The sequence below is a fragment of the Vicia villosa genome, linkage group LG7, assembly GCF_029867415.1.
Source record: "Vicia villosa cultivar HV-30 ecotype Madison, WI linkage group LG7, Vvil1.0, whole genome shotgun sequence".
Classification (NCBI taxonomy): domain Eukaryota; kingdom Viridiplantae; phylum Streptophyta; class Magnoliopsida; order Fabales; family Fabaceae; genus Vicia; species Vicia villosa.
The window spans coordinates 49432454-49446766 of record NC_081186.1 but is presented as its reverse complement, the minus strand read 5'-3'; the positions used below and the strand labels follow the sequence as shown (position 1 = coordinate 49446766).

The 14313-nt window shown below is 36.7% G+C and overlaps 2 protein-coding genes across 2 annotated transcripts; both read right to left on the bottom strand.

Annotated features, from left to right (window-relative positions):
• Positions 1-8535: 8535 nt before the first annotated feature.
• On the bottom strand, positions 8536-9693 carry LOC131619008 (uncharacterized). Its single transcript, XM_058890151.1, has one exon. It carries the CDS (start codon positions 9691-9693, stop codon positions 8536-8538), a length of 1158 nt encoding a protein of 385 aa, XP_058746134.1.
• A 911-nt stretch (positions 9694-10604) lies between these two features.
• LOC131620539 (probable nucleoredoxin 1) lies at positions 10605-13159 on the bottom strand. The gene is made up of 4 exons (XM_058891653.1): positions 13003-13159; positions 12254-12733; positions 11538-12017; positions 10605-11443 (listed from the first exon to the last, which is right to left on the bottom strand). Exons 1-4 carry the CDS (start codon positions 13090-13092, stop codon positions 10784-10786), a joined length of 1710 nt encoding a protein of 569 aa, XP_058747636.1. The 5' UTR covers positions 13093-13159; the 3' UTR covers positions 10605-10783.
• Between the last annotated feature and the right edge of the window lie 1154 nt (positions 13160-14313).

The window sequence follows — 14313 nt, the reverse complement described above, 5'->3', positions numbered from 1 at the left end:
ATCCTCTGAAGGTATGGGTAATGTCATGCTAGATCCACCTGTCTCCATATGCATAGGTAATGGCATGCTACTAGATCCACCTGTCTCCATATGCATGGGTAATGGCATGCTAGATCCACCTGTCTCCATAGGAAAATATGTGGGGTAAGAGTATCCAGGAGGACAAAAAAAACTGCTGGTGTGAATGGTGTGCATCCAGGGGGCGTGGATAGTAATCGAGTGAAAGATTCAGACATGGGTGGTGTAGGATGCATAGGCGGTTGAGTAGAGCATGAAGTAGAATGTGGCATAGTAACGAACATATCTGAGTCAGGAACCTCCTCTACAATGAATCTGGTGCAAAGAGGCTTTTGTTGACCCTTACCTTTTTCATCTCTTTTGGATGGCATTTTTTCCTATTACACAAGATAATATTTGAAAGATAATATTGCACAAGATAATATTATCAAGTTAATATTACATAAGATAATATTTGAAAGTTAATATTCCACAAGATAATATTTGAAAGTTAATATTACACAAGATACTATTACACAAGATAATATTACATATTCAATTTATTCATCATCATAATCTTCGTTGTCTCCATCGGATCTGATATTATTATCTTCAGACTCTCCTAGCTCTTCTTCCATAGGATTTGTTGACAACAAGATTGTTGCGTCAACTTGTTGACCCTCAACTACAGTATCACACAAACTTACAATCTCCTCAATTTTAATTACCTCATTAACAGGTGAAATCTCATCATGTTGGTATGCAACATCTTCCATTAATTCATCAGTCTCAATGTGACCCATTGGGTTGGACTTGATTACAACACACCATTCTCGTTTGCATGGGGTAATTGAAGGATAAGATACATAATAAACTTTCCTAACATTATGTGCCATAATGAAAGGGTCATACTCTTTGTACTTTCTATCTCTTTGAACCTCAACAGTGTTATATTTTTTATCAATTTTTGTTCCTCTGGAAGATGGATCATACCTGTCACAATAAAATAAGACAACTTTATTTTCCGAGTCCATATAATTATAGACCAACTCGTAAATATGTTTGATAACCCCATAGAAGTCATCCTCACCACCCTCTATAACTTCTTTTACGACTACACTACTGTTTACGATTTTCTTCCTTACACTCCATTCCTTAGAGTGAAATTTGTAGCCATTTACAAAGTATGTGTGCCATTCATTTACACGTTGACTAGGGCCTTCAGAAAAATTTCACAAATGTATTATTTCAGGACTTGGTGCAACAATACATGATAATTGTTGCTTGAACCATGTTGGAAAATAGGCATGTGTGTAACCAGTTGATGGTTGTTCGCCCGTGCTTTGATAGTAGTAGGTACCAAATGCCCTATTTCGAAAAAAATAGGTTAGAGAAGGTAATTGAAGGATAAGGTACATAATAAATTTGCCTAACATTATGTGCCACAATGAAAGGGTCATACTCTTTGTACTTTCTATCTCTTTGAACCTCAACAGTGTTATATTTTTTTTATCAATTTTTGTTCCTCTGGAAGATGGATCATACCAGTCAAAATAAAATAAGACAACTTTATTTTCCGAGTCCATATAATTATAGACCAACTCCTAAATATGTGTGATAACCCCATAGAATTCCTCCTCACCACCCTCTGTAACTCCTTTTACGACTACACTATTGTTTACGATTTTCTTCCCTACACTCCATTCCTTAGAGTGAAATTTGTAACCATTTACAAAGTATGTGTGCCATTCATTTACATGTTGACTAGGGCCTTCAGATAAATTTCGCAAATGTATTATTTCAGGACTTGGTGCAACAATACATGATAATTGTTGCTTGAACCATGTTGGAAAATAGGCATGTGTGTAACCAGTCGATGGTTGTTCGCCCGTGCTTTGATAGTAGTAGGTACCAAATGCCTAATTTCGAAAAAAATAGGTTAGAGAAGGTAAGTCTAAACCCAATAATTTGGCCTAAAACCCACTCTCTCCAAGTGACATTTCACTTCACTAGGGTCACTAATAATACTCCTGCAACCACACTTTAAACACGGACACCTTACCCCTCCTTCCCTGCGACAACATTCTTGAGCAAACGCATACGAGAGAAACGCGACAACTCCTTCAATAAAAAATGGTTTAAGCCCACGTCGTCCAGGAAACATTTGATTATACATCCAACTATGATATATTTGATAATGTTCTATACTGCACATGTGAATCATGTTTAATTTTATTAAATAAAATGAAGAGTGATCTATCGACAATTTTTTTAATATTTGTCAATATCATCATATGACTAATGTATATAAAATTATATTCAATACTTGTTTTTTTCTAAACATATATAAACTATATACTTGTTTTTAGTCCTAAACAAAACTACATAATTGCTTTTAAAATATATACACAAAAGCACACAAATTTGTGAGATATGAACATATATCTACTATTTATTTATATACCGTTTTTATAAATATATTGTTTTTATATCTTATTTTTATTACATATATATATATATATATATATATATATATATATATATATATATATATATAAAAGTTATATACTTTTTTCATAATATTTACTTCCTGTTTTATAAATAAAAATTATACTGTTTTTATTAATACAAAATAAAAAGGCTAATATATTTATAATATATAAAAATCCTGTTTTTTATTTAATATATAAATACTATTTTCTAAATAGATATTATCTAACACGCATAAAAATATACCAAACATAAACTTATTTTTAATACTAAATATAAATTTTATTATTCATATTAATATACTACATTTAAACTATTAATTACGAAAATCAGTAAATATATTATTTTTGACATCAATAAATATGTTATTTTTTAAAATAAATAAACTGTAATTAAAATATTTATTTCGAAAAAAAATACAATAAATCTATAGATTGAAAAGAATAAATGGTCTAGATTTGGAGTAAGTTATAATAACTTACTCCTGGAGTAAATATAACCCTCCTCATATATATATATATATATATATATATATATATATATATATATATATATATATATATATATATATATATATATATATACTTCCATCATAAAAAACATACATAAAAAATTTATAAATTTTATATGTGTACAGCTTATTTGTAGACAACTTTGGTGTAGACTTTGAAGGTTTCCTTGAAAATATCCAAGTTTTCTTCCAATATTTTGTCTTATATGATTCAATTGTTATATAAAAAATAAAAAAGAAAACAAAAATTAGAATATACATTAAATCAGTAAGAGTGTATATTATTGTTGAGAGGAAGTAGAGGAGAATTTTCACCTGCAAAATTATAGTATTGTTGAGAAGTGCAAAATGATAGTGTTGAGAAGTTGAGAGGAAGAGGATTAAGATTTTTTTTGTTAGAAATAGAGGAGGGAAACAGAAATTATGAGAGATGGGTTTGAAATGGATGTATTTATTAAAGGAAGATGGGATATTGGTGGAATGGTCGGATATTAATGAGGTCAGAAATCAGCGAGGGGCAGCCCCTCGAAAATAAAACGGTAAAAATAAGCGTGGGAGGACCCCTCGTTAATGGTCATCTTGACAATTGGGACTGCACGTGCAGTCTGCCAGCAACAGGTGATAAGACAACGCTGTCTATTTACGAGGGGTTGCCCCTCGCTAAAATCAGTGCCAGGATTTCCTTGGGGATGCCCCTCACTGAGTGTAGCGTTAGCTGTCAAATAAAAACACATTTTGGCGCCACTTTTGTTTACTTGGGGTAGCCCCTCGCAATGCATATTTTCAAAAATCAAAATTTACCTCTTCTTCTGTTTGCGAGGGGTATCCCCATGGTATGTGCATTTTGTTTTTTTTAATTGTGTGTTACGAGAGGTTTAACCCCAAACAACGTCATTTTATTTGTGGGGAGTTTTACCCATGGCTAATTCCCCTTGCTATTCATAGGATTTCTTGTAGTGAGAATGATAAAATAATGCTTATTATTACTATATTTTTTAACTTTTAAAACCCCCCAAAACTCTCATTTAATATAAATTTTAAAAAAAACGAAGGATTTGATTAGCGTAAACGTGTAACAAATTTATGATTTAACTATTAAGGAATCAGTCAATATAAGAGTCTATATGATGGAAACGGTGAGAAAGTCAAGTGTTGATATTTTAAGCATTACTATTTTATTCATTGTGATGTATTATGCAATGTAATTGTTATCATTGTTTGTCTTGTGTAAATTATTAATTGGATTCTTTTAGTAGTTAGTTTTTAAATATGATTAGGATGATATGTATTGTTTTTTTAAAAATTTATTTTGATACCTTTTCTTATTTATTTTTTTTTATTGGAAAGTGATCTTCATTAAAGGAAAGATCCCTCGAGGGGAAAAACATCAGAGTAACAAGGGGGATCCACAGTCCAAGATCTAGCCCCAATAGTTTTGCCCCATTTTACAAGATTATGGGCATCAGAATTTAAGGACCTACTGAAATACATAACATAGCAAAAAGAAAAGCTATTACATAATTCTCTAACATCACCAGCAATTAAATCCAAAGCAGCCACAAAATTCATAGAATTAATACAATCCACCACTGAAGAGGCATCAGATTGTATCAAAATTTTGTTCAGGTGAAGCTCTATGGCTAACTGCACGCACCATCGGATGGCCAGCAACTCAACAAGAGCAGGATCAATGCTCATATCGTCTCGTCTGCATGCTGCATAAATTGTCTTGGAGTCCCTGGATTTAATCACGCAGCCAAACGACACCACCCCGTCGATAAAACACCCTGCGTCTACTTGAATAACAGCCAGATCAGTAGCCTGCTTATCATCTTTCCATTCGCTAGGTTCCTTAATACCCTTCTTAATCACCGGATTAGCTTCGTTGAACTCAGCCACAGAGTCCCACGCTTCCAAGGCCACTTTCATCGGATCCTTGTGAAGCTGTTGGAAGTGCATAAAGTTTCTAGCATTCCAAATCTTCCAGAGTAAAGTGCAGAGCAGTTGAGACCGAAGGCTATCAGAGCTATCGAGGCACAAAACCAACCAATTCAGAATATCCATGTTAGAGGGGATACGAGCCCCTAGAGGGGAGGAGAAGTGGACAATTCTAGATAACTCACATTGCAAGAACAGATGATTTGTAGTTTCAGTTTCCATGCCACAAAAGGAACAGGAACAATCTAACCTGATTCCTTTCCTTGAGAGGTTTGCTTTAGTAGGAAGGATGTCTTTCCCCAATCTCCAAATGAAGTTCTTCACACGCGGATGAAGATGAGCTTGCCAAACCTTTTTCCACAAGTGTTCAAAATTCGTGCCCGAGGGTCCAGGCTTCTTACTGCTAGATACAGCTTGAAGAGCATGGTAAGTTGTCTTCCCTGAATAAGCGCCATTTTTCTCCCTAGTCCAGCATAATTCATCTTCAGGCCTGCGAAAAGACAGCGGGATACTAAGGATTTTTTGAGCAATCGATGGGCTAAAATTCTGCGTGATCAAAGGCCTATTCCAGCAGGTAAGATCATGATCAATGAGGTCACTCACTGTTGCGTCAATACTCACACTACTGTCTTGAGAGAAGGGCAGGCACCCCACAATACCTGGGATCCATTTGTCCTTCCACACCCTCACTTTGGATCCAGTACCTATCCTCCATGAAATACCATTAGTGACACAATCTTTGGCACTCAGTATGCTTCTCCAGGCGTAACTAGGGCTGTAACCAAGCGAAGCATCTTCAATGGAACAATTGGGATAATATCGGCTTTTGAAAACTCTTGCAAACAGAGAGTTATCCACTTTCAGCAGGCGCCAGAAATGCTTTCCCAAAAGACTGAGATTGAAATTTCAAACTCCCCTAAAGCCCATCCCTCCAATTCCTTTCGCGCACGCCAATTTATCCCACGACATCCAATGAATTTTGCGATCCCCATTCTTTGAACCCCACCAAAACTTGGCCAACATGCTTTCAATCTCCTGGCACACACCTGTTGGAAGCCTATAACAACTCATGATATAATTGGGTATAGCCTGAGCAACCGCTTTGATAAGAACCTCTTTCCCCGATCTTGACAGAAACTTCTCTTTCCACCCTTTGAGTTTCTTCCACACCCTTTCAATCACAAGCTTGAAAATCTCCTTCTTCGACCTACCAAAAATAACCGGGAGCCCTAGGTATTTAGAGTGTCTCGCCACAGTCTTTATTTGAATCCGGTTTTGGATCATACTCTTGACATCATCACGCACATTTCAACTATATGACGCTTCGGACTTCTCTAAGTTGACCACTTGTCCCAATGCTTCCTGGTATCTCCGCAGAATTTGCATAACAGCCAAGCCTTCAGTCTTGCTCGCTCTTGTAAATAATAAGCTGTCATCAGCAAAGAAGAGATGAGTAATGGTAGGGGCTTTTCTAGACACCTTGACACCATGGAGGCTTTTGTTTCTGCTTGATTGCTTTAACAGACCTGAAAACACATCAGAACACAAAATAAATAAGTAAGGAGACAGGGGGTCTCCTTGACGGAGACCCCGTTCCGGAGTCAGAATTCTGCTAGGCTGCCCATTGATGAGTATCTGGTAGGAAACAGTAGAGATGCAACGGTGAATGAGGGAGATCATCTTCTCGGGAAATCCCATGGCTTTGAGCGAACCAATGATGAAATCCCACTCCAGTCTCTCGTAAGCCTTTGACATATCAAGCTTGAGGGCCATAACACCTTTCTTTCCTTTTGTCTTCTGCTTCATCCAATGGAAGCATTCCATAGCAACCAGAGCATTATCAGTTATTAGTCTACCGTGCACAAAATCGCTCTGTTCTTTCTCGACAATTTCCGGGAGAATCCTCTTGATCCTATTAGCAATTGTCTTGGTCACGATCTTCATTATAACATTGCAAAGACTTATCGGGCGAAAATCTTTTGGAGTCTTTGGATTCTTGCACTTAGGTATGAGGGTGATGAAAGTGTTATTGATATCTCTAGGGTCCTTCTCCTCATTCAAAATGTCCAGAACCATTCTGTTTACGTCAAAACCAACGATTTTCCAATATTTTTGAAAGAACAGGGTCGGTAGCCCATCAGGCCCAGGTGCCTTGAGCGGATGCATCTCATCAATAGTAGTCTTGACTTCCTCGCTGGTAAACGCAGCTTGGCACCAGTTGAAGCTATTCGAATCGAGCTTACCTTCAACCACAGAACAAACCTCCTGGAAATTAGTGGGGGCGGAAGAAGTAAAGATGTTTGTAAAATAGTCAGCCAGTATACGCTCACAATGGTCATCTCCCTTCCACCAGCAGCCAGCTTTATCCCTAAGCTTCTTGATGGAGTTTGTATTTCTTCTTTGGTTAGCTTTGCAGTGGAAAAACTTAGTGTTTCGATCACCCTGTTTAAGCCAGACCGCACGACTTCGTTGTCTCCACATGGTTTCCTCCGTTTGGAGAAGTTTGTTTCGTTGTTGCTCCAATGCCCGATAAGTCTCAATGTCTTCCTTCTTCCCGGACCACACACCATTCTCCTCAAGTTTTCCTTCGATTCTTTTAATCTCCTTTCCCACCGAGGCCAATTTGTACTCCTGGAATTCACCCTCCAAGTTTTTCATGGCTAAGAACTTGAGATTTCACTGTGACTGTCTGTTCCACAATCGGTGGATAATTTGCTCACATTTTGGGTCCTTGGACCAAGCCTCTTCGAACCTGAAAATATGATGCCTTCTCTTGTCTTGAGTTCCAACAGTAGCTTCTAAATCAATTCTAACAGCTGCATGATCAGAATTATATCGAGCCAAATGGAAAACCTTCACCGGAGCAAAAAAGTTAGTGAAGCCATCTGTTTCTAGGCCCCTGTCAAGACGACATTGTATGTTAGCTTCTCCTTCCCGCCCATTGGTCCACGTAAAGGGATATCCTTCGAAACCTAGATCCATAAGACCCGTAATATCCAAGGTATTATGCCCCTAAGAAAGCTGACCAGAGGATCTAGGATTACCACCTTGCTTCTCATTTTAAAAGAGGGTATCATTAAAATCCCCAACAAACAGTGCTCTCTCGCTACTCTTTTGACTCAACTCCCTAACCAGCTCCCATGTGTTTCTTTTCTTTTGTTCTTCTGGAAAGCCATAGATCCCATTGAAAGTCCAAGGCTCATCCGCCGAATCGTCTTCAACCAGCCCACAAATGTGATTCAGAGAATAGGACATGATGGACAAATTCATATTCTCCTTCCAAAATAGAGCTATTCCGCCACTTCTCATTCTATTGCTGCCAGAACAATCTACTGCCAAGCCCGAATCAAAACCACATTTTACCTTTATTACCTGCATCTCATCAATCTTAAGGCGTGTTTCCATGAGAAACACGATAGAGGGGTTTTCCAAACAGAGGAGCCTTAGCAAGGCTCGAACTGCACGGGGGTTCCCTAGACCCCTGCAGTTCCAGCTAATGATTTTCATTGGGGTAGGTAATGTTGGGTCTCCAACACTACCTCTGGTCCGTTGTTTGTCGCAGCTTCGCCATCCTTCTCCTGTCTCCGCTTCTTCTCCCCTCAATCTTCCAGGGAGCCTTCGGTGATCATGACCTCAATAAGTTGCCTCTTACTAGACTCGGCTTCTTTGTTCTTAATTTTCTCCTGAATTACTTTTTTCACTGATTTCCTCCTTGTCCACTTTTTCTTTTTTGTAATCCCTTGTTGGCTAATCCTTGTGTTCAACGTTAGTTTGGAGATATCAACCGCACCAAGAGACTCTGCTACTGATTCCATCGCAAGGTTACAGATTTGTTTCGCTCCCTCAGCTTCCTTTTTTCCTTCCGTGTTCGTAATTTCTCTGACTGGCTGCTGCTCCACTTCAGCCTCATCATCCTTCTCTTTGCCTTTTGAACCGCATTTACTTTGAGAAGAAGAAATGTTGAAAAGGCTCCTGCTACACGTTCCTGAGCTTGAATCTTTCTGTTGCTGTTCTTCCGTTGTTCTGGGCAGAGGAGAGGCCCTGAGCCAAAGACCAAAGGACAGGTCCTGCTCTTCAATATCTTCAAATCCCTCTTCACTGATGTCACCCAGGGCTTCACAATCCTTTAACTGGTGCCCAATCCTACCGCAGACAAAGCAAAAAGTAGGTAGACGCTCATATTTAAAATGGACCCTCAGAGTCTTGTCCTTGAACTTCACCACCGTGCCTCTTTTCAGCGGCTGTTTTAAATCCATTTTCACTTTGACACGGAGGAACCAACCGTTTTTATGTGCTTCTTTCTGATCCATCTCTTCGAAATCTCCAATGATGCCACCAATCTTTTTCTCCATAGCTTCTGTTCTGAGTATCAAAGGGAGTTCGTAGATCCGAACCCAGAAGACTCCAAAGTGCATATTCAGTGCAGAAGGTTGTTCTTCTCCAGAAATTCGAACTAGAACCAACAAGTTTCGGTCAAAGCTCCATGGTCCATTTCGCAACACAGTCTCTAGATCTCTCTTTGTAGAGAACCGAAAGAGAAACAGATTTTTGTTGAGCTCCTGAGTTTCAACTGGGTTCATAAGTTTCCAAGCACTAATCATTGTACTTGTAAATGCCCTCGAATTGAAGCTGTTGTCAGTCCAGAGTTTCCCAGCCAAGGTTCTCTGAAAAATTTCATCTCCATTAATCTCATCTTCTGCCGCTACAACTCCTTCTTCCTCTTCTTTAGATAATGGAATGTTCTTCCAACTCTCCATTGGAAAGGGTTCCAAGTGGAGATAGAGACAGGGCCAGCACGCAGTGAAGGCGACGAAAGATGATAGGCTCCGAAAAGACGGAGGAAAAAACAAGAGAAAGACCACCAACGAGGTGGAAACGGGTAAACCAGATGAATCTGGGAGGAGAGCCGCCGCCGCTAAACCCTAAACGGAGGGAAAGAGGGAGAGGGGAAAAGACATTATAAGTTTAGAGAGAGATAGACTGACTTCTCTCTAGACAAGTGGAAACCAATATATTTTGTTGTTGAATGATACCTTTTCTTATTATGCTTGAGTTTATTTCATTTTTTTGTTGTTGTAATTGATCTTTAAGACATATTGAAATTCTATTGTGCGTTGTTAAAAAAAAATCTTTTATCGACCTCTTTAGTAATAATTAAGAAATTTGTAAACTATGATCAAATTGTAAAATATAATTAAAAAAATTTGCAGCCAGTCTGTCAACCCGTAAGTAACCAGGATGGACTTGACTTTTGAACTCAGACACCTAAGTTGGTCCGCCCTGATTTTGGACGGACTTAAACGGAACAGACCAAAATGAGACAGACCGTCCGCTTTGCACCCCTACAAATAATTAGGCAGAGACGGAAGGCCTATCCGATTTAGGAGACCTAACTTCACCATAGCAACTCAAATGTGGATAACCTTAATCTTTCACAATGTCACACCCAAAAATCCACAACTTTTTAACACCCTCCGTACATGCTAACTTATTTGGTATATCCTAATCAATCAAGAAGTAGACATATCAAAAATTATCTTAGATAAGATGAGGGACATCATAAATTCAAATGTCAAACCTCCGCTACATTTTCTGGGATTAATCACAGGACTATGTAGAACATTTCAAGTAGACTTTTCAAAACATAAAGGTAAAAGGAGAAGCAGAATAATCATAATTTTTGGCCTGCTGTTTCTTGCACAAGATTTAAGCACACATTAAACATTACCAACCACACCCTAATATCTCTAGGTTCAAATTATTTTATACAACTCCCAATACACATATTAAAACTACCATCACATGTAGATAATAACAGTAATCACCAAAATATAACAAAAGCAGTTTTCAGGCTTTGGTGCAGACATCTCCATCACAAACCCATCCATTTTGGGGCTTCTCTTCTTCCTTGGCACCATTTATGTTTTCTTTGTCTCCCAGTGCACAATTTGGATGGAGATCAAAGTCACAGTCTTCACAGAAGTATGCCCAATCACGTCCCTCCTCATCGCAACCATCACAGTAATAAACCCTGCGGCGCGACAATATAAGCTCATGCTCATGTGTGTTGTGCGTCACCTTCTCAGGCCACCCCTTTGCAATTTCATCTTTATGTGCCTCTATTTCTTTTATTCTCTCCTCAGTGAAGGGATAAGCATCTGCCCCATAAAGCCCAACCAGATCTCGAGCTTCATGCGTGACAGTCCGGCCACTTGGTCCGATTGCCACGAGCTTGGGGATGCCAGATACCTTGAATTTGCGACTCAGCAATTCTTTCCTTGAGTCACCAAAGGGAAGTGCCAGCCATGGCATTTCCGTAAAGAATTTATCAAAGGAGTCTTGATCCCTGTCACTTGAGATGAAAACGACTTCTAGTGCAGCATTGTCTTGTGCCTTAATCTTATGGTATGCCTCAATGAGCTTTGGAAGAAATGCTCGGCATGGAGGACACCATTGGGCTGAGAAGTAGAGGAGGACGGTCTTCCCCTTTAATTCTAACACTGGAATCTGAAATGTTAATAAATGACAAAATGTTAATATCAGATTAAATGAGAGAATCATTCAACATAGTTAATAAAATTTATATCATAACAAGTTTTACCTTCTCCCCGCCATTCTTAATAACAAAATCCTGATCCCCAGACACCAAAAATGACTCAAGTGTTTGAGCTGCCTCCTTGGCCTTTGCTAATTCTTCTAGCTCACCAAACTTCTCAGGAGTGAATGGATATGCATCGATCCCGTGATCGCCAATGGCTTCAACAACATTAGTATGAAGAGTTTTCCCATCTGGCCCAATAATAACCAAGGTGGGGAGTTCTGATAACTCAAAGTACTGAATTAGTTTCGCGCAGGTTTTGTCCTTGAGAGGCAAGGATACCCAAGGTAAACTTTCTAATTCTTTCTGGAATGACTCTTCATCTTCATCAAGAGGTATAAACACAACCTCAAAATTCTCCCCATTTTCCTTCAGCTTCTTGTAAACCTCTTTAAGCTGTTGAGTAAATACTGTACATGGTCTGTATGAAATCACGCAAAAATACAGACCAACCGTCTTCCCTTCAAGCTCAGAGATAGGTGTCTGTGTGTACATGAAAAGATAGATTAGTTAATGAACCACTGAGTTGTATTAACAAAGAAACTACTATATTATCAACCATTTCTTATCTCATTTCTTCATCTACGATAAATAACTAAGGGTAATACTGACCAAAACCATAGTTAATATTGATTTGAACTTTGTAAATAAATTGAAAAGGAGCAATTTTTTCTACATAAACAACAACTATATCATACATAGTGATGTTACTAGCTTACTTTTTTTCCATCCGCCGATATCACAAAGTCTCGAGAACTCGAGACCAATACCGACTTCAAGGTCTGGTTTCTCTTAGCTTCCTCTTCTCGATCTTTCAATTCTTGTACCCTTTGTGATGTGAAAGGGTATCCTTCAGCTCCATACTCACGGACAATATCAACCCCGTCTTCAGCAACAACTTTGCCAGTTTCATCAAGCAACACAAGATGAGGAATGCCGTTGACATGAAACAGATCATCGAGACGACTGCGCGTCTCTGAATCAGAATAGGGTACAGCCAACCACGGCATCTTGGAAAAGTAGCTCTGAAACTCCTCATCATCTTCATCAGCAGAGAGAAAAACAACCTCGAAATCACCTTTTGGAGAGAGTTCGTTGTAGACTTCCACCAATGCTGGTGTGAATCTTTGACATGGACCACACCATGAGGCTGAAAAATAGAAACCAAGCTTCTTTCCTTTCAAACTGTCAATTTTCACCTGTGAAAATCAAAATTTCAAAATATAAGAAATAGTACAAATTAAGCTACCACTTCAAACAATACTTATAAACCTATGAAGCACGGACACCAGAAACACTGCACTGACGCTGAGACGTAAACACTCAGAGAACAATTTCAATGAAATTACAAATTGATGATTTATCAAATTGAAATTAAAAATTGATGATGCGTACAATTGCATGAAAATTCAACAAACAAAAAAAAGCTGGAAAAAGGGAAGAAGAGGAGTAACGGTGGAGGTGGTACCTGATCGCCGTTGTTCCGAATGAGAAAATCTCTATCGGGAGAAGAGAGAATAGAGTGAAAATCGTGAGTAACGTCAACAGAATCTGCCATTGCTAGTGGAGAATTGAGAGTGATATATGGGTAATAAGAGAGAATAGAGAATAGATAGCGAGAATTGCAAAACAAGGACTGCTTATTTATAGGTTGTTTGGAAAGGTACTTTAATTAGGGGCTAAGAAAACTAAATTATCTTATACCGCCTCTCCTTAATATACTAAAACTAAATTTAATAATCTTTAAATTATAATATTTAATGTATTTTTTTAAATAATGTTTAATATATTTTTTTAAATGTTTAATATAATTGTAAATTGGCTAAAGTACATTTTTTTTATGATTTTCAAATTTAATTTTTCTATCGGAAATTCAAATAACTTTAGTTTCTTTTTTATTTTATTTTATTGAAAATCGATAAGATATTTATATTTTAACTTTTATTTTTTATTTATCAAATTTTACAATAAATTTATGCCCAATAATTTATCATATTTTACAATAAATTTGTTATTTTTATTTAGAAAATGAAAATATCATTTAAGGCAAATATATAAGAGAGAATAAAAAATATTTAAATTTAAATAAGAATATCAACTTCTTAAATTAGATAAAATAAACACATCAGAATTATAATTAGTATGTCTTTAAAATTCTATACTTTGATTGTTGATGTTTAATATAGTATATATATTATATGAATTAAATTAAAAATATTTAATTTAGTATTAAATGTTTAATTTTTTATTTATAAATTGATGTGTTCAATAATTTTTGTTACTTCTTTTATTTTATTTTTAATTTGATAGAATATTAATGATAAAATTATTAGTAATGTATTTATTTATTTATTACAACAAAAAAATAAATAAAATAATAATTACAAATAAATATTTATATTAAGATAGCAAAAAGTGTTAAAAGTGTGAAAAAAAAACCTCACACAAGACAAATGCTACAACTACAAGTCTTTGTCACCCATCTTTTCCGACTAAAGTTATGCTTGTTTATTATATTTGAAAAGAAAAAAAAACTGTGCTATGCAAATATAAATAAGCTCAATTACCATAAATAGTAAATAAATATTCAAAATAAAACACAAAAAAAGATATGAGTCCGTCTTTCTAATAATAATAATAATAATAATAATAATAATAATAATAATAATAATAATAATAATAATAATAATAATAATAATAATAATAATAATAATAATAGGGTTAATAGTAGTTTACCCCTTGTAATATGAACGAGTTTCGGTTTACTCCTGCCGTTGCT